The sequence below is a fragment of the Hippocampus bargibanti genome, linkage group LG10, assembly GCF_051943395.1.
Source record: "Hippocampus bargibanti isolate YZ-2025 linkage group LG10, ASM5194339v1, whole genome shotgun sequence".
NCBI lineage: Eukaryota > Metazoa > Chordata > Actinopteri > Syngnathiformes > Syngnathidae > Hippocampus > Hippocampus bargibanti.
Window position 1 is genome coordinate 17994238 of NC_142743.1, and position 21668 is coordinate 18015905.

Consider the following 21668-nt stretch of genomic DNA (forward strand, 5'->3'; position numbering starts at 1 on the left):
ATCGGTAGTGAGCTGCATAAGCAAATATATTGTGTTGATTTAATAGCTGTTTTGTCAACCCTGTTTTGCAAGCTGTTTTGTCAATGGCTGAAGGAGGAGAAGAAGTGGATTTGGTTGCAGATTTACTGTTGAAGGCATTTTCAAGATGGACTTTTCAAGAAAAAATGTGCATCATTCAGAAAGGTGGGTCAGTTATTTAATTAATGGTTAATGGTACCTTCTAGTGGACACGTAGTCTTGTAGTATAAATCACACCACACTTTTTTTCTGGATTGATTCAGACATAGCACTACTGAAGGCCAAGCGTTAAAGTATTGCCTACCTGATGTTTTTGCCTACGCTTGCGCTCCTGTTCAATCTTCTGCTGTTTCTCCAGTTTCTCTGTGATGCGAGCCTCTCTCAGGCTTTGCCGTTTGCTGCGTTTGTAGGCTTTGGAATCCAGCGCCGTTTCCAAAGCTGTGTCACGACGCATGCACACCACCACTTCCTGTCGTAGCTGGAGGCACCCGACGACCGTTTGGAAAAAAATACATAAATAAATGACAAATCTTTCAATGAACAAAACCGGTTTTGATTCTGCCCGCGGCGGCGGTCACCTGTCTTTGGAAGTTCAGCAATCGCAGCGCTTTGAGTTCGATGGTAGCTTTGGTTCGTAAATCTCCAGCCAGAGAACCCGGCAAATTCTCCAACTCAGCAATACGATGTGTGATGCGAGCTTGCAACCTACAGCATCCAATCGAGTTCTCCTTAACGTGTTCTGTTCAGTAACTCATTGTGTAACAATTTTTTTGGGGGTACCTGTACTCCCTCTCCTGCAGGATCTCCACGGGGTCCAGGCCGCAGGGCTTCTGGATTGGGGTGATGCGACTCTGCTTGCTGTGGTAAGGCATCATGGGAGGAGGCTGCGCCGGCTGGCCGGGTGACTGCGTCTGCGGAGGCATGATGGGGGAGGCCGCGGGGGGCACCGAGGGCGGAGCGGGTGAAGGACGTCCCGTGGGTTGAGGTGGGATTAGCTTTTGGGGAGCGGTGGAAGGTGCTGCAGCATTCACCAAGGGGCCTGAAGGGAAGCACATGAAGGAATCGAGAAAGGGACGTGGATACTTTAGTGCAGGGGTGTCAGTCATTTTTTACCGCGGGCCACATTGTAGTGACGGTTTACTCTCGAGGGCCGAATTTGAGGAAACCATTAGAATGTTTCATCCCCTCCACATATGACATATCGAGCACACACAAAAAAATTAATGAATAACAAATCAGAAGTCAAGAATAGTGACTGCTATTGTGGTTTACATGGGACAATTTGAAATTGTGGTTCAGACATTAGCAAGAATCATGGAATTTCACGTTTGATTTGCTTTCGCGGGCCGAATAAAATGATGTGGTGGACCAGATTTGGCCCCTGGGCCTTAACTTTGACACATGTGCTTTAATTTCGACCTCCATCTTGCATTCAAGTTTGGGGTGCATATGTGGTCATGCATAAAATGTGCTACAAATGTTACAAATGCAACAAATGTCGTTCAACTTTAACTTTTTTTGCCCATTTGATTTCACTCCCATATTTCAGTTGGCTTACATTCAGCCTCACTTCATGATCCGACACTGTATTACTGAAACTAAATGAAACTTAAGGCTTATTCTAGGTTTTTCTGGTTATTTTGTTCATATAAGATGATGGAAATTGTGCGTTAAATGATGAACATTGTGCAGTTTGGGGTTATTCTGGGAATTTGATTTACTATCTATCTAGCTATCTATCTTGCTAGCTATCTATCTAGCTAGCTAAGAAGGTGTATCTAGCTTGCTAGATACCTACCTATCTAGCTAGATAGCTAGCTAGCAAGCATGCTAAATAGTTACGCGGCGATCTCGCTATCTAACTATCCAGGTAGCTATCTCTCGCTAGCTATCTATCTAGCTAGCTACCTACCTACCTACCTATCTAGCTAGATAGCTATCTATTACCCAGCTTTCTGTCTATGTGAGTTACTTCCGGGTTATTTGAGTAACTTTCGGGTTGAGTGAACGCTAGCGCGTGTGGCTGCCGCTGCTCACCCACAGAAAAACGTATCCTGCCGATTGTAAAGTGACCTTGAGAGTTTTGAAAGGCGCTTATAAATGAAATGTATTATTATTATCTGTAAGATGATGAACATGAATTGTACCCGTCGATGTTTCAGCATGTTTGCATGAGTCACTTCATCATCGCTTTCCTCAAGGCAGGAAAGTGACACAAAAGACTCGAGGTGTCAGTTGGACATCCAAAAATGTAACACATGAGAAGCCACAAACCTTCAGGCCAGGACTTGGGAGGTCCATTGTGGTTTTGTCCTTGCATTCCTACAGCAGGACCTGAAGGACCTGGCGGAGGCATATTGGGGCCCATCATTCCTGGGAGGGCAAAAATCATAAATGTTTATTTTCATACACATTCATCAGGTTAACAAGTCCTCACCGTGTGCACGACTGTAGCCAGAACTCATCGGTCCCGGTGGCGTAGCCCCTGTAGTCAAGCTCGACATGGGCTGTTGCATGCCAGGCATCGGCCTTTTCCCTTGCACGGCCATCTGCAGGTGGTCCGGTAAGGGCTGACCTCGGGCAAGCATCTTATAGGCCATGATCTGAGCTCTGAGTTGGTGCAGCTGGCTCTGGTTGAAAGGGGTGGGGCCCCCGGGTCCAGAAAGACCACCGGATTCAAGGCCTGACATAAGGGTGGGGACAGTGGCGCTTAAGCTAGGCCCCGGACTGGGTCCTGGCCCTGAAGCGCCGAGTGGTCCCAAGCGACTGCCTGGGCCCAGTAAGTGCTGGTCGCTACCGGGGCCTTCTAAAGGCGTGGGGGCAGGGGGAGCGCCGATGGAAGAGGAAGATGAGGAGGAGGATGGAAGCAGAGGTCCAGATGGAGGACCGTTGGATGGGACTGGACTAGAATGATCGGAACCACCTAATGGAGAGTGATAACCTGGAAGACACAAGGGAATCATGACCGGAAGCTACGGAGTGACAAAAGATTTGTTCATTGCTGTACAGCACAGGTGTCAAAGTCAAGGCCCGGGGGCCAAATCCGGCCCGCCGCATATTTTTTTTCGGCCCGCGAAGGCAAATCAAACTTGTGAAATTCCATCATACTTGCTAAAATCCTAACCAAAATGTCATATTTTTGGATGTTTTCTTGACTTCAGATTTGAAAACTAGTTATTATTTTATTCAGCGTTCTGTATGTAATATGTGGTGGGGATTAAACATTCTAATGGCTTCCCCAAATTCATAATGGCCCTCGGGTGGAAACCATATCTACAATGTGGCCCGCGGCAAAAAACGACTTTGACACCCCTGCTGTACAGTATTTTGTTGTTCTATTTTAAATACTCGGTCGAGAGATTGTTTAGGCTAATATCGTGACAAGTAGTATATTGGTAAGTATATTTTTACGAGATGGAACTCTCCTCAATCAAAACTGAGTGATGTGGCTATTTTGGGATAATACAGACACTCCTATGAGAACTATATGTCGTTGTACCACAGTAGATGTGAATTTATTTTACGACTGCTTGAGCATCTGTGTTTGATACTTCCGCGTTCAGTGTTTGACTTAAACATACATTCCATACAAAATGGAGCACCGTAGCAACTAACGAACACCTTACGAACGAATGACCGCTTGGAACGTATCTCGTTCGTAAACTGGAGAGCGTCTATATTTTATGGGACTCGACAGAACAAAATAGATTACTTATTTCAAATGGAAGAAATTGATATTAACATATTTTCTGAAAGGGTATGGAAAAAAAAACTTTGCTAATATATTTCGATCATGGAAAATGGAGTTATGTTTGCTAGTGCTAGAAATGTTCTTGATCAATATGTCTGTGTAGGCTCTCAGTCGTACAGGAGTGGTCCATCGATGAAAAGGTTTCATCCGTCATCTGTACTTACAAGTACGGATGACGGCTGAAGAAAGCTTTTCATTAATGTTCTTGATAATATTGCTTCTTGTCAGACTGGAGTCATCAACAAGTGAGCCGAATTCTTGCGGTTATCTTGAAGTGTTGTTTGTAAAGAGTCTTCCTTTGGGTGCCACCAAAACTATCTAACTGCACCAAAGTCACACTCACGCCTCGGGGGATGTCAATCCCCCAATGTTGTCATTGAGGAGTACTTAAAAATTGTGATTTTGATTTGCAGACCTTGTGAATGTTGGTCCAAGGGACTTGGTGGGGGACCCATACCGCTGTGCCCGCCTGGCCTCACTGACAGCCCTTTCATTTGACTGAAGCGATTCTCCTCGTTCATGTTCTTGTCATGCATGCCTTCCATGGACTGAAATCATAATAAGAAAAAAAAAAACGGTTACAATGCAGCATTGTTGTTGCTGTTACCCTTAGCAGACACCATGTGTATAACATTGCGGATATTACCGCCATTAAATGGAATTCACCCATGTCTCACCCCAATGGAATATTTTTATTTTATTACACTGCTGTACTTTCACTCCATAAGAGTGCAAAATCATCTTATCGATTCCGGTATGGCAGGGGTGTCAAAGTAATTTTTTTGCCGCGGGCCACATTGTAGTTATGGTTTCCTCTCGAGGGCCGTTATGAATTTGGGGAACCCATTAGAATGTTTAAATCCCTTCAAATATTACATATAGAGCACACAGCAAATTAATGAATAACTCGTTTTCAAATCTGAAGTCAAGAATAATGACTTTTATTGTGGTTGACATCCAAAAATGTGAAATTTTGGCTCAGATTTTAGCAATCATCATGGAATTGAACAAGTTTGATTTGCTTTCGCGGTCTGAAAAAAATGATGTGGCGGGCCGGATTTGGCCCGCGGGCCTTGACTTTGACACCTGTGCGGTATGGAGTCATTTTGCATAGGAAACAATAGCTTCAGTGTTGATCCAAAACCAGATTAACTAATTCACTGCCAGACATGTGCAAAAATGTGTCCACTCCAGTGTCAGGGTTTTTGTCATTGTCACTCGAATTTCAATACCCATAGATTATTGAGTTTTAGGACTACATAAACATTTCATGCAGTGTAAGAAACTTTAGACTCTCTTCTTTCATTAGAAATACTTAATTCCTAAATTACTGTATATGGGTCTGGATTTAAATGAGCTTGAAATGAGGGTAGCTGTCCAAAATATAATGCAATACATATAGAGCTTGGACAACAGCTGAAGCTGGAACAAAGCGCTAACATGGAAAAAAGGGAAATGCTGCCCTCTTGTGGAAAGGAAAATACATTGCCAGAAGTCATTGCCAGTGCTTAATCGGCACCCAAACAACAAAAAACTAAACTCGAACAAATTGTGGAATGGCGCTCTACGTCATATTTTCAATTCCGGAATCAATTCGTGAATGGCAGTGAATAAACTAATCTGCCTTGGTAGCGGCACCAAATTCAAGTGTCCTTACTTTGTGGATGGGGTGCATGGTGTCCTGGTTGTAGCCAGAAGGGCCAGGTTGAGAGAGTCCAGAGGAAGGAGGACCAGGACTGGGTCCCATCATGCTGCGAGAGGAGCCTGGAGAAGGACCCGGGCTGGGGCCCAGCATTGCACCAGGAGAGGGACCTGGACCGGGGGACGGACCCGGACGAGGGTTGCCTCCCAGTGTGGGGTCTGGGGTGGACATTGCGGTGGCTTCCTGTCAAGCTACAGCATGAATATAAATGTTATAAAAAACATTGGCATTGGGCAGTGTTTATTGACGCTTATTCAGCCAACGTTCATATTTTACAAAAGCAACATCTAACAGCGCATGTAGAATAAAAAAACTCTTGTTGTAATTTATTCAAAAATGTATTTCTTCAGTGTCTGGAGCTGCAACGAATGATTATTTTGACAAATGATTAATCTATTATTGTGATTATTAATCTATAGGTGTTGAAAAAAAACATTTTTGATGTCCATGCCTTTATTCAAAAACATGGCATTATTTCTATTTACATGTCAATTTCTCCAGTGTGAGACTAATAAAGGCGAATCTAATCTGACATATATTATAGTTCAGTTACTGATTTGGGGGATAACATATCACAAAATAGGCAAAAACGTAGGTTGTTACTTTATGAAAAAAAAAACGTGTTTTCTTTTGATACAACATAAATAAAATCAGTCAGCTTTGTGTAGGACTAGAGAAATCAAATCATGTTTATTGTGGAGAAACTAAAATTCTGAGAATTCGGGCAATTAAAAAATGTTTTGGTGAGTATCAGAAATATTTTAACGAATAAAAAAACACATACATATATGACAGATTTCATACTAACGTAAAGGTGCAACAAATAATAGGTAGTTAATAGGTATAGGTAGTTATATATATATATATATATATATATACATTAACTACCTATTATTTGTTGCACCTTTACGTTAGTGTGAAATCTGTTCCTGCTTCGAAGAGCTTCACCAGCCTATTTTTCTCTAGTCTTGTTGCCAGGTTACACGACAAAAATTATTTGTACCTTCTGCCATCTAGTGGAAGAGCATTTAATGATTCTGCCTGTCAACATTTTGCCTATGACAGTATATAATAATCGTATTAAACAAGATAATGTTTTAAAATTCTGACAAATTAAAAGATTTTTACCTATACTTTTTTTCCCAGTGTTAGAAACTCAAATTAGTAGAATCATTTCAGACCAACTGACTTACATTAATCCATGCATACACCACTGTTTCAAAATACAATGGTGTCAATTCGCCAGTCCAATTCAAAACCCAAATTCAAGACTGTCACGATTTGCGAGGTGGTGATGGCGGGTGCGGATCCCAAAAAGCAAGCAAGAGGGAGCAGGAGGTTGTTTGACAAATTGTATTAAAATAAAGGTCAGCAGGAACAAAATGTAAAACATCAAAATCATCTGAACGGAAAAAAATACAAAGTATCAAAAGAAGACCAAAAGTAAAAGTCCGCCAAGGTTAAACAAACACATGCACAGCATGCAACAAACATGCAGCAAAAAATGAACCGACACCGGATGGTCGTGCCGGGTGTCCTTTTAAGTGTCAATGATTAAACGACCAGCACCTGCGAGGCTGCAGGCAGGCCTGACGTCGCTACCCACTGGTCGCCAATCTGATCGGGACGACCAGCACCTGTGCAAGTGCAGGCGGGGCCGACAGCGCCCCCGTTGGTCGCCAACCATATCATGACAAAGACTGTCTGCTTTTAATAAGGCACCAGGACTGGAACCAGACAAAAATGGCCGAACATCCGTAAATTGTTTTTTAAGTGATATTTTATGTGATACCCGTGAAAAAAAAACTGCCACCTTTGTTCACATCTTGTGGCTCTAATTTACAATACAATACATACATACACTACCTTAGTTTTATTTGCAGGAAACCACCATGCCCTAGGAAAAACAACCAACCAAAGTCAGAAGGTGTCACTTATCAACCATTTTCTTGTACGCTCATGGGGACACTGCCTGGCAAAAAAAAAATATAATAACAATAATAATACGAAAAATGACAAATACGATATCACTCCACTCCACTACAAATAAGGTGCTTTTCTGAGGTAACCATGTAATATTAATCACATACAACTGTCAGGTCATAATAACAATTTAAATGAATGTGATAAAACACATTCACCACTCAACTACTCAATAAAAGCAAAATTATCTCTCAATCCTTCATCCCAGTTGCTTATTGTCACAGGGTTGCGGAGATGCTGAAGTTTATCCCAGAGGGGGATCAAAGTAGAACGACCATTCACACTGATGCTGCAATGAGAGATCCACTGCACATCCTGTCCAAACGCCTGAACTGAATGAATTGCTGCGCCAAATCACCTCTGGTGCGCATTAACAGTTGCGGCAGCACCGTCCATCCGCAAATGTACTTTAACTGATAGCACAAAACACGCACTGGCGCGGTGGATGATTTGAAAAAGAGCATGTGAGGTGGCGCTGGATGTGAAATAAAAATGGAGGGGGAGGTGGCAATGGCGGACTGTGCACGTCCGGCTGATCTACCTGCACTAACACAACTGGCAACCAGTGATGGATTTCTGCGTGGAATTTGGGGAGGATGTCATTTTGACGCATCGACGTGACACGTAGGAAACAAATCCACTCACCGTGTTGGCAGTCGAACGACGATGATTTTGTTTCACCGAAGTGGCTCGAGCGCCACCCCCTAACCCCCACCACGGTTCGCCTCCACTTACACCGCCTCGCCCCCTGTTCCTCCTGCTCCGGTACCACCGCCGCAGCTCCGATGACCGAATGTCTAGTCACCGCTGCAAACAAAGTGCGCAAGCGCAGACCGTCTCGGCGTAGCTCGGAAGCAAGCACGACGAATACAGTCCATGTTGACTTCTGTGCTAGCAAACGCCGTTACCAAAGACGCGAAATGGAGTTTCATAGCACAAGAACATGTAATGGTTTTTTTTGGTCGAATATTTGTGCGCCTTTTTTAATCAAACACGTATTGAATGTAATAATTTAAACTCAAGCAAAAACATTTCATGATCGTTTTTTGATATCATATATTTATGAAATACGAATGGAGCAGAAAAAAACGTTTTTTGACTGCCTTGAGAGCCATCGGGGGCTGCCATTTTGCCCTTTACCGCCACCTGCTGTCGACTAAAAATGACGTCACAGCACAAACGGGGCTCATGCCGTGCCAACGTCACGTGCCTAAACCCAGAAAAGAGGTGATCCATGAAGTTAAAAGTAAGACAGTACTGTATACATTTAGTGCTACATATGTATCCTTAAACCAGTAACTTAATATACATATTGAAACGTGTATGTTAATAAAACAATATAAGTCTAAAAATACCTCCCAAACACCATGCATTTTGGAAGCTGTTTCTTTACTGCATAATGGGAGGTGTAACATAACATGGTAATCAATTTTATCACAGCCACATAAACAATCAAAAGCGGGATCCGATAGAAGAATTCAAATATCGGCAAATTCATGAATGTTTATTCCTGTAGTATCAGGGGTTTAGAACTGCATTATACTGAAGGGGATTTCTAATACGGTGGATGACATCAATATAAAAGACAGAAAATCACTTCTGTTTGGGCCACTCTTTCACGTATCATCTTATCATATACACATAACTACTAACTAATCAGCATATTTTCTAAAAAGGTCTATGTTGAACACTGCGAACCAGCATAAAGAGGTAGCAGAGAGATAAAATGATTTCAGTGAGTTTAATTTAATGAGGACAACTATCAGTAGTAGTGCAACCCTTCAGTAGTAATAAACTTCCCATAGGAGCAAAGATGAGGTGAGAATATCATGATTAGTCCCCATGAAAAATAACAAGAGTACAACAGCTGAGGAAGGAAACCTAGAATGTGAAATGAAATCAGGTGTTCAGAAAACGACAGATGAAGAATGCGATGGAGCTATTGTGATTCGCGGCATGAATGTACAGCAGTTTACGACGTCTTACGTTCAAGTGTGACATTGTGTCATAAAATATGTTCTTTTATGCTCAAACTAACCACGCACACTCACACATAAATATTCAAACAATTACAAATTTAAAGGACAACCGACACCTCACTTCAAATGACTTCTACTGAGCGCATTTTACAAAGATTCCACCGCATATAGCTATTTTTTACGTTTTAAGACTAGCGCTGAATATTCAGGAAGTCTTGTTTGAGTTGATGACGAGCCCCTACGTGACGTCACATTTGAAACGCCCCTGACCGAGAAAGCGACACACAATGCATTTTGCGGTACTTTGTTTGGTCTGAAAACTTCATGTTGATGGCGAAATTAGAAGGAAAACACATAACGCGATGGTGAATCGTTGTGTCTTGCACCAAGACTACTATTTGATACTAGTTGACACACGTTCCCAGCAGACAAATCAGCCCATTTCTAACGGAGCTTGGGCGCCATCTTGTGCATTTTCTGGGACGCTACATTGCTGTCATTGACGGCTCAAATTGATATGGGAGGACTCCTTTAATCGATTGCAAACATTTATGCTTTCCTCTTCAGAACTATTTGAATCATATTCATAACTGGATGAGTAACAAGTAAGCATTTTCTCCGAATCTGACCTCCGTGAGCCCATTGTTTTGTTTCTTGAGCAAGGCAAGACGACTTGGCGTGAAGTCACGAACTGGGGGCGGAACTTTCTGAAAATCCCCAGTTTCGAGCTGATTTGTGGCAGATTTTGCACACTTTAAGTCATTTTTATTGGTGTTTTCCATTTGACTAAAAATACCAGGCTGCGTGTTTTTGGTATTTTAGATGCTATAAAACGTTTTTCTGATGTCAGTTAGTAAACAAAAAAATGGTGTCGGCTGTCCTTTAAAGGAAACACACACACACAGAGAAAATGCACAGCTTCTCCAAGAAAATGTAACATTACGACTTGGAGGCCTATCAGGTTACTTTTATCTGTGACTTGTCATCCAGAGTGCCTGTCATGAAGGACAAATGGATCCACGTTAGCTTATAAAACTCATGCCGAGAAGTAGTTTTTGTTTCCAAGTCAGGCTGCAGCAGTAAAATAGACCGAGTACATCCTGGTCTCACAGGAAGACAAACTCGTCACTGTTTTGTCTGTGATTATGACGGGGAAGATCGCCAAGGGGCAGGATGTGTGGCGCTGGGCTAGTGTGGTCACTGCTGTGCGCCTCAAGTCCGTAATCGTGACTCTGGCCCTCCACAAAGGTGAATATTGGGTACTTCTCCGTGGATGATGACAAGGCCTGCGGGGAAAAAAACAATACCGGTTTTGCACGATCACAAATTTGGTGGTTGTTCGGTTGAAGTGTGGGGGCAAAGGTTATGTGCGGGGTTGAACATTGGCAAAGGGTTTTCATAAGTGTTTCACTGAAGGAAGCCGTCGAGTCGTCAAGCTGGCGTGTGTCGTAAGCGTCAAAAGCATCGTGCCAAAGATTCCGCCTATCTGCCTGCTATGTAAATACACACCAACATCTACACAATATTAGCTAGATAGCTAGCTATTAGTTATCTATCAGCTAGCTCGCTAATGTATCTATTTGAGTTATTCCCAGTTGAATGGGGGTCACAGTTGCTGGCTACCTAGCTATCTATTAGCTGTCTAACTAGCTAGCCAGCTAGCTATTTGCTATCTATTAGCTGTCTAACTAGCTAGCTAGCTATCAATTAGCTAGCTAGCTAACGATCTATTTGAGTTATTCCTGGTTGAACGGGGTCACCGTTGCTGGCTACCTAGCTAGCCATCTATTTGCTATCTATTAGCTGTCTAATTAGCTAGCTAGCTATTAGTTTTCTATTAGCTAGCTAGGTAACTGTATCTATTTGAGTTATTACCAGTTGAACGGGGGTCACCGTTGCTGGCTACCTAGCTATCTATTTGCTATCTATTAGCCTACTAATTACCTAGCTATCTATTAGTATTCTATTAGCTAGCTAGCTAACTATCTATTTGAGTTATTCCCAGTTGAACGGGGGTCACCGTTGCTGGCTAGCTATCTAGCTATCTATTAGCTGTCTAACTAGCTAGCCAGCTAGCTATTTGCTATCTATTAGCTGTCTAACTAGCTAGCTAGCTATCTATTAGCTAGCAGCTAACTTGATCTATTTGAGTTATTCCTGGTCGAACGCGGTGGTCACCGTTGCTGGCTACCTAGCTAGCCATCTATTTGCCATCTATTAGCTGTCTAATTAGCTAGCTAGCTAGCTATTAGTTTTCTATTAGCTAGCTAGCTAACTATCTATTTGAGTTACTCCCGGTTGAATGGGGTCACCGTTGCTGGCTACCTAGCTAGCTATTTGCTATCTATTAGCTGTCTAACTAGCTAGCTGGCTATCTATTAGTTAGTTAGCTAGCTAACTTGATCTATTTGAGTTATTCCAGGTTGAGTGAACGCTGGCGCATGTGGCTGCCGCTGCTGACCTTAAAACTGATCCTGCGACTGTAAAGTGACCGTGAGAGTTTTGATAGGCGCTGAGAAATGAAATGGATTATTATACCTTTGTACTAGAAGGTGGAGAAATTGCCAAAGGTGATCTGAGAGCAGGACGTCACAATATGAAAGCTTTGCCATTGGCAAAATAGAACATTTAATTATATTCAAACAAAGATGATGAGACGCTCAAATTAAGTTAATATTTTTCAAAGAGACAATAATGGGAAGATTACTGTTGTGACTTCCAATTTCATGAAACTATGTTGTTATGGGAAACGATCTCCACAAATTAAGGATTACAGTCATTTGTTCAATTATTACATGTGCACTGCCTGCTTTAAATAGCTAAAGCGTTTTCTCAAATAGGGTCCTGCGGTGTGTTTGAGTAAGTAAATGAAAACACACAAATTTTCTCCCTACAGGGAATAATACAGAAAAAAAAGATCACACCACTGAAATGCGCACAAACATGTTCTAAAGATGTCCTGCTGTTGTGAAAATGACTTTGGAGGAAATATTGCTGCGGTTTGTAATCTGTTTGTAACCGAAACGATTTTTTTTTCTGTTTATGCCCATGTAACTAGCACCAATATGAAGTCATTGGTTGCCATGACAACATTAATAGAAATTATTTGGTCTTGTTGTTTTGTAAAGGTGTTTAATGTATCATAGTTAAGTTTTTCTTCAAATAAAAAATATATATTTTGTTAAGGATCACTTCGGGGTCCATGTTACATGTTTCAATGTGCGAGAGAAATCGCTAGAGAGAGAGACAGAAAGAGAAATTGAGAGAGAACGACAGTCTTCTATTCCATAATAAACATTTTGAACATCAGTACGAGGAGTCATCCTTGACTGAGGTAGATACAAGCCGTTTATTTTCCTTTTTTTCTTTTTCAATTTCTAATGTCTGATGCTAATTGTAATCCTCAAATCCGGTCTATAGTACTTAGTGAGCACTGAAAATGATGTTAGTGTATATAGATGGAAAAGACATCAGATGTGGACGCTTTGATTACTTGGAGACATTTGGACACCCTGAGGAATTTGAAAGGTTGCGCAATTGGATCTGTTCAGGAGTTGCATGGCAGCAAGAGACTACAGTGATACCTTGGCTTACGAACTTAATTGGTTCCCAGAGAGTGTGTAAGGCGAAAAGTGTGTATCCCAAAAATTCATTTCCCATAGGAAACCATTAAAATGAGAATAATCCGTTCCCAGGTCCCCATAAAACATAATTTTCTACATTCTAATTTTCTAAGCCTTAAAACTACACAAAATATACCTTATTTTATGTATAATAAATGTGCTATGGTATTATAATTAAAGAAATAAACTGTATTATAGTAGGATACAGTATAATAAAGTCGTTTTATTTACCTTTGTGATGGTCGTTGATGGCTTGATGGAATGGAGTGGCCTCACTCTCTCTCTGTCTGTAACCCCCACCCCCTCACTGCTGCGTTCTTGACCAATCACGTGGCTTTAACCGAAGACTGGGGCAGGGAATAGAGGACAAAAACAGTCGGCTACCATTTTGTTGTGAGGAGAACGGGCTCGTTCGCAAACGACACATCATTCATTGTGGCGCTCCGTGTGAATCCCGAAAAAAAGTTTGTATGCCATGGTAAAATGTTCATAAATTTAACGTTCGTAAACCGAAAAGTTCGTAAGCCAAGCGGTTCGTAAATCGAGGTGTCACTGTATTTGACTTACCAAAGTGACAGCGGAACATAAAGACTCAAAGTCTTTCTTGTTCCTGGCATAAAAGCCGATGGTGCAGCTGGGATCCATTCGAGTGAAGGTCATCTTTTTGGGAGAACTACAGTGGAAGGACTAAATGAAGAAATGGTGGAGAGAAAAAGGGGAAGGGGGAATCAACCGCAGTCCATAATTAAACATGTTATCTGTATTGGCCACACTTTTCATAAGTGTGAAAGTCAAATTGGTCTCGGTCTGATAGGATCAAAAGAAAGGGAGATGCAAACCCAGATAGACTGAAAGAAAAGATACGGACACACAAAGCGAAATGTGACGTCTGAGGATGTGCGTAACTGACCTCAAGAGGAAAGTTGACTTGAGTGACGTCCACTACGGGTTGACAGTAGTGAGGGTCCAAATATAGCAGTTGCTCATCTGGCCAACGGTAAGAGAGGACACACGTAATCACCGTGAGGAGGGGGAACATATCAAGAATCTATTTGAGAACGTGCCGGATCGATCCCATTCCATACGGTTCTCTTAATAATGAAATAATAATAACAACAACAATAATAATAATAAATAATAATAATAATACATTTCATTTATTAGCGCCTTTCAAAAAAAAATTACTTTACAGTCACAGGATCAGTTTTTCTGTGGGTGAGCAGTGGCAAACACACGCGCCAGCGTTCACTCAACCCGTAATAACTCAAATAGATAGAAAGCTAGGTAGCTAGCTAATAGCAGTCTTTGTCCCAATTTTATTAACTCATTCACTGTCAAACCATGTGCAAAATTGTGTCCAGTCCAGTGCTTTTGTCATTTTCACTCAAATTGCAGGACCCACAGAATATTGAGTTTTAGGACTACATAAACATTCGATGAAGCGTAAGAAACCTTAGACTCTCTTCTTTCATCAGAAACAAAGAGTTAATTCCTAAATTATATGGGTCTGGAGTTATATGAGCTTGAAATGAGGGCGGCTGTCCAAAATACAATGCAACACACTGTACATATTGGTTTATATAGCGCTTTAACAATAGCTGAAGCGGGAATAAAGCGCTAACGTGGGAAAAAAAAGAAATGCTGCCCCCTCGTAGATGGGAAAACCATTGACAGAGGAATTACCAGCGTTTTATCGGCACCCCCACAAGAAAAACCAAAACCCCCCAAACAGATTCGGGAATGGCGCTCCACGTCATATTTTTAATTCCCGAATCAAGTCAAGAATGGCAGTGAATGAGTTAAGTATAAATATTTGTAACATATTTTAATCATGCTGGTATTCACAAACGATTGCACACAAATGCCTCGGGGAGTGGGGTGGCGGAAGCGGGCGGCCCAAATTCGCACACCAATAAATGGGGGATTACTGTCGTTCAATTTGTGTATTTCCTGTCTCAACCGGTGTGTTGTCTAAAAAGGAGAGGCAATCATCCGCTATTACACTTTTCATCACCCCTAGATAGCATTTCAGTGAAAAACAATCTCACAGGGTTTCTTTTTTTATTATTATTACCCTGCACGCTGGAAAGTCATGACACAAATATGCCATTTCATCAAGAACGGCTTAATCTAAAAGTGCTTGTCTTGTACTCAAACATCATAGAGTACATGGGAAAAGTCATTAACATTGAAAACCGTCCATGTTTTTATGTTACTCTTATTTTGTTTTGTGTTGATTATTATGTGTAATGCTTTGTTACAGCTGCAGCTCTTGTGAAAGCGCTATATAAATATTGTATAGTATATTCGTAAGCCAATTTATCTTGTCGATAAAAGCAGTTAAATTGCAGCTGTAGCTTGACTAATGAACCTGCAGGAGTTTCCCAGACGGCATTTTTAGTCGTGATCATCCCACTGCAAACATAGTGAGTTGGCTCGCAAATGTTTAACTTGACTCCACTTTCGGATGACTAAACCTCGGTAAGCATGTTTGGCATGAAGACAAAAAAAGAATTAAAAGACAAGGCACCGTGTCAAGTTCTGATAATGAGGTATTATTTTGAGAGGGAAAAATGAACCGAAAAACAAAACTGTGTGTCTCACCTTGGAAGCCGACAAAATAGAGTGAGTGCTTTGGTTTGCCTCCTATGATTCCAATGCAACATTCCAGTTTAAGGATGTTCTGGAAATGGAAAAACAAATGCTTTGAAGATGAATTTATTCAATGACCACCTCTGTAACAGGGCGACACAAAGAATCCCACCTTGACACATTCAATGTAAGATGGATTGAGGGTCTCCCCGCCAAGGCGGACAGGAACCAAAATGATGACTGACTTCCAGGAGTGGCTCTCCGATTCTGGGGGGGTTTGGCTGAGTGGCGGTTCGCACAGACGTGCGACGTCCTCCTTGTACACTAAAATAGAACCCTTGCTTAATAATACAATACACACAATACACCCTAATTTATACAGCGCTTTCACAACAGCTGCAACAAAGCGCTTCACATAATAGTCAACACAAAGCAAAATAATAAACACAACAGGAACATAAAAAACTATCTTAACGACTTTCCCCATGTACTGTATAATGTTTGAGCACAAGACAAACACTATTACATGAAGCCGTTCGAAATAAAAGAGGTGAGGATGAAAGCCTCCTTTTCATCAGTGGATCAAGGACGTCAGTGGAATGTGTGGTCTGCTACAAGCTATGTTTTCAAGGCAAACATGAAGCTGTAGCATCCATTGACAAAAAGAGATTATCTCAAATTTCCTGTCCCACATAAATCAGTTTCTTGTCCCAGAAAAATCCGCTTCAATTCCAAGTCACAACAGTTTCACATGCGCATCGGCGCTCTGCTAATAAGGACGCACGACACTTGTTAATGAGAGATTGAATGAGCAGATGTTGAGATATAAAAAATGTCACCTGTACAATCCTGAGCGACATACACAGCCAGGTTGTGAAGAACGCTAGCTTGAGCTACGGCTTTCCTACAAATCAAGACACATTTGAATCCAAGGTCAAATTCAAGTTTCAGTCCCATTTCATGAAGCAACTGAGACTTACCGCAGTATGTGTGCCACGATGGATGGGCCGTACCAGTCCCCGGCTTTCTTTCCAGAACTCTGCCCGATTGCCACCAGTTGGTGCAACCCAAAAGGCATTGGTGGTTGATCACCGAACCAGGTGATCAGTTTTTGGTGAATGGGCTCGGCTTGTCGATTCTGTGGACATTCAAATTTTTTCTTCTGGCTACGATTCGCCGTGGGAACGCTTGGCGGCGTCTTCTCAGGGGTGCGGGACCCTCGGGGAGAGACGAAAGAAGGGATGGGTACCCCGCCGACGCGCACCGGTGAGCGTATTCGAAACACTTCAAAGTCCACGTCTGTTAACTGCTGAGCATCTGGCCAAGTCCAGTCTATACAAGAGAAATAAAGCTGGTCATAGCAACAAAACACATGCAGTTTTTAATCTTTAACTTTGAAAAGCAAAAGTATACTCGTTGGTCAGAACATTTGGGTTCCAATGAGAATGGTCAGATGTGATAAAAACAGTCAGTGATGTATTTACTGAACAATATGATTGAAATTAAGAACATTGCTGTGGTTATAATAATACATTTCATTTATACGCGCCTTTCAAAACTCTCAAGGTCACTTTACAGTCACAGGATAAGTTTTTCTGTGGGTGAGCAGCGGCAGAAACACTCGCCAGGGTTTACTCAATCTATAATAACTCAAATAGATAGAAAGCTAGCGGATAGCTAGATAGCCAGATAGCTAATAGCTAGCTGGCTAGATAGCCAGCTAGATAGAGAAAAAAAATAGCTAGCAAATAGCTAGCTAGCTAGGTAGCCAGCTAGGTAATGTATTTATTTTTGTTGTGATTTTTCAGAGTTAGAACCACAAAAAAACACCCAAATAGTCTGCGATGATTGCCAACACATTGTTCTGTTCATGTTATCGTGGTTACCTGTTATTTATTTTTGTAGTCCATAATTACTCGAGGTATTTTCTTCCACTGTCCATCACCCACACTTCCAATGTAGCATAGTTGTGGCAGCATTATGCTTTCGGACTATTTTTCATCAGGTGTACAACCTTACACTCAAAGCTATAACAATGACTGGATTAAAACAAGGGTTTCAAACACATTTTTTTCCCCACGGGCCACCTGGAAGTTACGGTTTCCTCTCGGGGCCGTTATGAATTTGAGGAAGTCATTAGTCTTCTTCTCTCTGACTTGAGAGCTTTGAAAGGCACTTCAAATAAAATGTATTATTATTATTAAAAAATGCTGAAAAATAAAGAACAAAAAATTACAAACTGTACCAAAACAAAGAAACTAAGCTATCTAGATGGCTGGCTAGCTGGCTATCTAAATAGCTAGCTTGCTATTAGCTATCTATTATCTAGCTAGCTAGCTAGCTTTCTATATATTTGAGTTACATCCGGGTTGAGTGAACGCTGGCGCGTGTGGCTGCCGCTGCTCACCGACAGAAAAAAACATCCTGTGACTGTAAAGTGTCCCTATGAGTTTTGAAAGGCGCTTATAAATTAAATGTATTATTATTATTATTATTAGAATACAGTAAAGTCTCGTTATATCGATATTCTCGGGAGTCGGAAAAAATACAGATATAATCGGACTATCGATATATATCCGATCCTGCGGCATGTAAAATTTCTACTTGCGTTCATAGAAATAGTATCGTAATAAGCAGTACTATCGATATAACCGATATCGATATAACAAGACTTTACTGTATTTAATTCCCTCCACATATTACATAGAGAGCGCACAACAAATTAAGGAATAACTAGTTTTCAAATCTGAAGTCAAAAATTATGATTTATTGTGGTTTAAATGGGACAATTTGAAATTTTGTTTGAGACTTTAGCAAACATCATGGAATTTCACAAGTTTGATTTGCTTTCGCGGGCCGAACAAAATGATGTGGCGGGCCAGATTTGGCCCCCGGGCCTTGACTTTGACACCTGCGGATTAAAAAAAAAACTAAAACCACTGTGTCAGATTCAGTCAAATCTGAGCATTAGAAAAGTTAAGTAGAATATTTGATCGAGCTTTTGGATTAGACTTCATGAATTGGAGCAAGTGTCCCCAGTGTCGTGGCCGCTGATCAAAATAGCCAAACCTCGAGGCATCAGGTGGACCAGCAGGCCCTGAGCGAGCAGCATCTGGCCGCTGCGCAACATGCAGCCCCAGCCACAGTCGGTGGTCCAGCTGGAGCCCTCCAACTGGGGGAACTCCCTTCTGTAAGTCAGCCACAGCCTGGACACAAAAGCCAGTCGGAAGCGCTCCACTTGGTCTGAAACACACAAAGGAGAGGCTGTGTGAGTGCATACGCTCTCCCCATGTGACACGTTTGTGACGATGTGATGTTTATCGTGTCAGCAGAAGCATATTTTACCATCTGTGAAATGCCTTTGATCTCATAGGATGCTCAGATGTTTCAGTCACGTTTCCTTTGAAATGCCGAGAAGGTCTTAATAATTAGTGATTGTCTTTTGATGTGATTTATTTGAGAAGGTCAACGATGAACCCAAAAACTAATGATGACATTTTTACAGCCCTGTTTTGTTCAGCGGGAAGGTTGGTGCTGTTAGAAAGTCTGCGGCTGGACGGATGCATGGCTTGAGGAGCCCGCGATGTGAAGAAAGTAGCATCAGCGCAGAGCGACGATGTATTAATACTACTACTGTACTGTACAGTACCAATTACTGTATACATACTTAATACTACTACTGTACTGCACAGTACTAAAACTGATGAGGTGATACCGGTCGAAGTGGGGCAATCAGGCCAGTCGTTAGTCAGATCGACAGGAACTCTCCGTGGAGCAGCTGCAGGGAGTAGTCCTCTGCTCCTCAGAGCAGGGACCAATCATAGCAGAGTCCGGCACCGCCATGTCTGGACAGTAGGGATACATTTATAGGGCCTAAACTACCAGTAAGCCTTTAGTTTGCTGACGACGTTTCTTGGATAAGATGCGAAACGTCCGACACCTTCAAAGAAGTACAGATGACGGCTGAAGAAACCTTTTCATCGATGGACCACTCTTGTACGACTGACAGCTTACACAGACAAACTTGAATGTATCATTCTATGTTTCCGTTTGTTACCTTCGCTGTTGAGCAAGTAGGAGTGTCCCAGGACAGTAACCGGTGAGATCTTATTGAAAGACGTCTTTGATTTCACAGTCCACCCTAAACAAAAACGACAAAGTTAGCCCCAATGCAGCCGATAAGCAACTTCATTACTTATGATCAAGGATACCCCATAGACAAATAAACTCTGTTCATAGGACAATACATTTTCAACAAACCATATTTGACGTTGTTCCACGCTGACATTAATTTGGCTTTGAGTTTGTCCATCTCCTCAGGCTCTCCACCTGTTTCTTTGCTGGGATCTGGACTCTGGGGTGGTCTGAGTCCAAAGCCGCCTTTCTGCGCCGTGGCTTGTGGCCTCCGGCCCTCCACCAGCTGGCTGTGCATCACTCCACTCGTGTACTGCACCGCGTTGGGGGAAACCGAGTTCATGGTCCGCAGCGGTCAGAGCTGGATTGTGAAGTGCCTCATTGCGACACAGAACAACTAGGGAGCTAGTGGAAGGAGGGGGTGAGAGGGTGAGAGGAAGTGTTAACCATTGACTCTTTGTACTCAAGATGCATAAGCCAAGAAGTTTTTTCAATGGGAAGCAATGTTCTTGAAAGTGACATCCGGAGAAAAAAATACTTGAAGCACAAGATGTAAAATGTATAACCGAAAAAGAAAAAAATCCTTCAGTAAAACCTGAATCAAAATCAGAATCAGAAAGCCTTTAATAGTCCCAAAAAATGTGAAAATTAGCTAATTCGACAGCATTGCAACGACAGTACACACCCCTGTTCAAATGCTGTGGGGATTAAAAAAAATTACAATAATTTTTCACAATAATGTGGACAATGAAATATACACTTCAAATTTGAAAAAAATAGACAAGAAAAGACAACTTGGTTGCACAAGTATGCACACCCCCTCCTCACTGTGGGTGTCTCCGTCAATGACTCGCCGTTCAAATATAAAACGTTTCAGGAAATTGGGGCACTCTGCCAAATAAGCAGTTGCTACAACTTTTTTCGGAATAAAAAAAGATTCATAAATCTTAATACTTTTGAGTGGATCAGCTGGAATTTTTATGGCAACATATTAGCAGCAGCAGACATTACGTGACTTTTGCTTCAATAACGTGTTAATTACACATTAAAGATGAATGACTTCATACTAGGTTAAAGACTACAACTGAGAGAAATGCAAGGGTTTATTATTGTTGGGCGCGCTGTTATTGCCACTTCCAGGAAAAAGTATGAATGGGTGAAACATTAACAGTTTCAATGCAAACTCAAGTCATTTGTCGAGGACCACAACATTGCACAATAGGGACTCATTGTAAATCGCTTTGACTTCCCCAACGGGAAACTTCAAAATGATCGAGAGTAACAATTTGAGGGAACCACGAGACTGTCATTTGACTTAAGACACGGCCGCTTCCAACTAAATTGGATATACACATCTTTTAACTGTTTCACAGCTAACATGGCTAAACATTTTAATGAAAGATTTAACGACATGGGCCATATTTTAACTAAGACATACATAATCCAGCTAAGTAATTCCGTCATCGTCACCTATTTAAACGTTGAACATGAATTTATTTACATAACATACATATATATGGATAGAGCATAGCTACTCGCTTGAACACAGCTCTGTACATACCCGTTAGACTTCTCGATCAGTTGTACTGAGGCTCATTTTGCCGATTCCCTTTCTTGCTCGGTGACTCTATTACCTGATGAATTCGCTGTATTCTTAGATCGCTAAAGCTTCCCGATATTAGCATTAGCATTAGCATAGCCGCGGCAGCAAGCTCGCGGTCAAGTAGGCCTCACCGTTAACTTTCAACACACAAACAAATAACCTTTATATCATGATACGATTTTGTCTAATTAAAACAAAACAGTCGATACATAGTTCGACAGAGAATCATGTAAAGGGGAGATGTGCTTCCGTGAGAAAAAGCACTTCCTGATGGTTTCCCTCA

The 21668-nt window shown here is 41.7% G+C and overlaps 2 protein-coding genes across 4 annotated transcripts in view; both read right to left on the reverse strand.

The window, feature by feature from the left end:
* Positions 1-8344, reverse strand: part of smarca4b (SWI/SNF related BAF chromatin remodeling complex subunit ATPase 4b) — a 30001-nt gene extending 21657 nt beyond the window's left edge. The window contains exons 1-8 of one of the 2 annotated variants that reach the window (XM_089006130.1): positions 8100-8344; positions 5427-5662; positions 4185-4317; positions 2456-2959; positions 2293-2391; positions 799-1057; positions 597-723; positions 323-496 (exon numbers count right to left, since the gene is read on the reverse strand). In XM_089006130.1, coding sequence (XP_088862256.1) covers positions 323-496; positions 597-723; positions 799-1057; positions 2293-2391; positions 2456-2959; positions 4185-4317; positions 5427-5642 — 1512 coding nt within the window. In that variant the 5' untranslated portion in view covers positions 5643-5662; positions 8100-8344. The remainder of the gene's footprint in view (positions 1-322; positions 497-596; positions 724-798; positions 1058-2292; positions 2392-2455; positions 2960-4184; positions 4318-5426; positions 5663-8099) is intronic. The other variant, XM_089006131.1, reaches the window with a different exon arrangement.
* An 837-nt stretch (positions 8345-9181) lies between these two features.
* On the reverse strand, positions 9182-21658 carry atg4da (autophagy related 4D, cysteine peptidase a). Of its 2 annotated transcripts, XR_016116331.1 has the most exons (12): positions 21344-21658; positions 19909-20187; positions 19706-19789; positions 18718-18891; positions 16629-16980; positions 16488-16552; positions 15821-15972; positions 15661-15739; positions 13967-14043; positions 13624-13743; positions 13288-13403; positions 10585-10719 (listed from the first exon to the last, which is right to left on the reverse strand). XR_016116331.1 is itself a non-coding variant. In XM_089007132.1 (11 exons), exons 2-11 carry the CDS (start codon positions 20123-20125, stop codon positions 10540-10542), a joined length of 1500 nt encoding a protein of 499 aa, XP_088863258.1. In that variant the 5' UTR covers positions 20126-20187; positions 21344-21658; the 3' UTR covers positions 9182-10539. The 2 variants fall into 2 exon arrangements, 1 of the variants encoding a protein (XP_088863258.1); XM_089007132.1 differs by lacking the exon at positions 13288-13403 and having other exon boundaries at positions 9182-10719.
* Between the last annotated feature and the right edge of the window lie 10 nt (positions 21659-21668).

Coding starts and splice junctions, on each gene's coding strand:
- atg4da (XM_089007132.1), bottom strand. CDS start 20,125: ATGAACTCGGTTTCCCCCAACGCGGTGCAGTACACGAGTGGAGTGATG. Junction 19,790..19,908: donor GTGGAACAACGTCAAATATG/GTTTGTTGAAAA, acceptor GTTTTTGTTTAG/GGTGGACTGTGAAATCAAAG. Junction 16,981..18,717: donor GGTCCACCTGATGCCTCGAG/GTTTGGCTATTT, acceptor TCTCTTGTATAG/ACTGGACTTGGCCAGATGCT.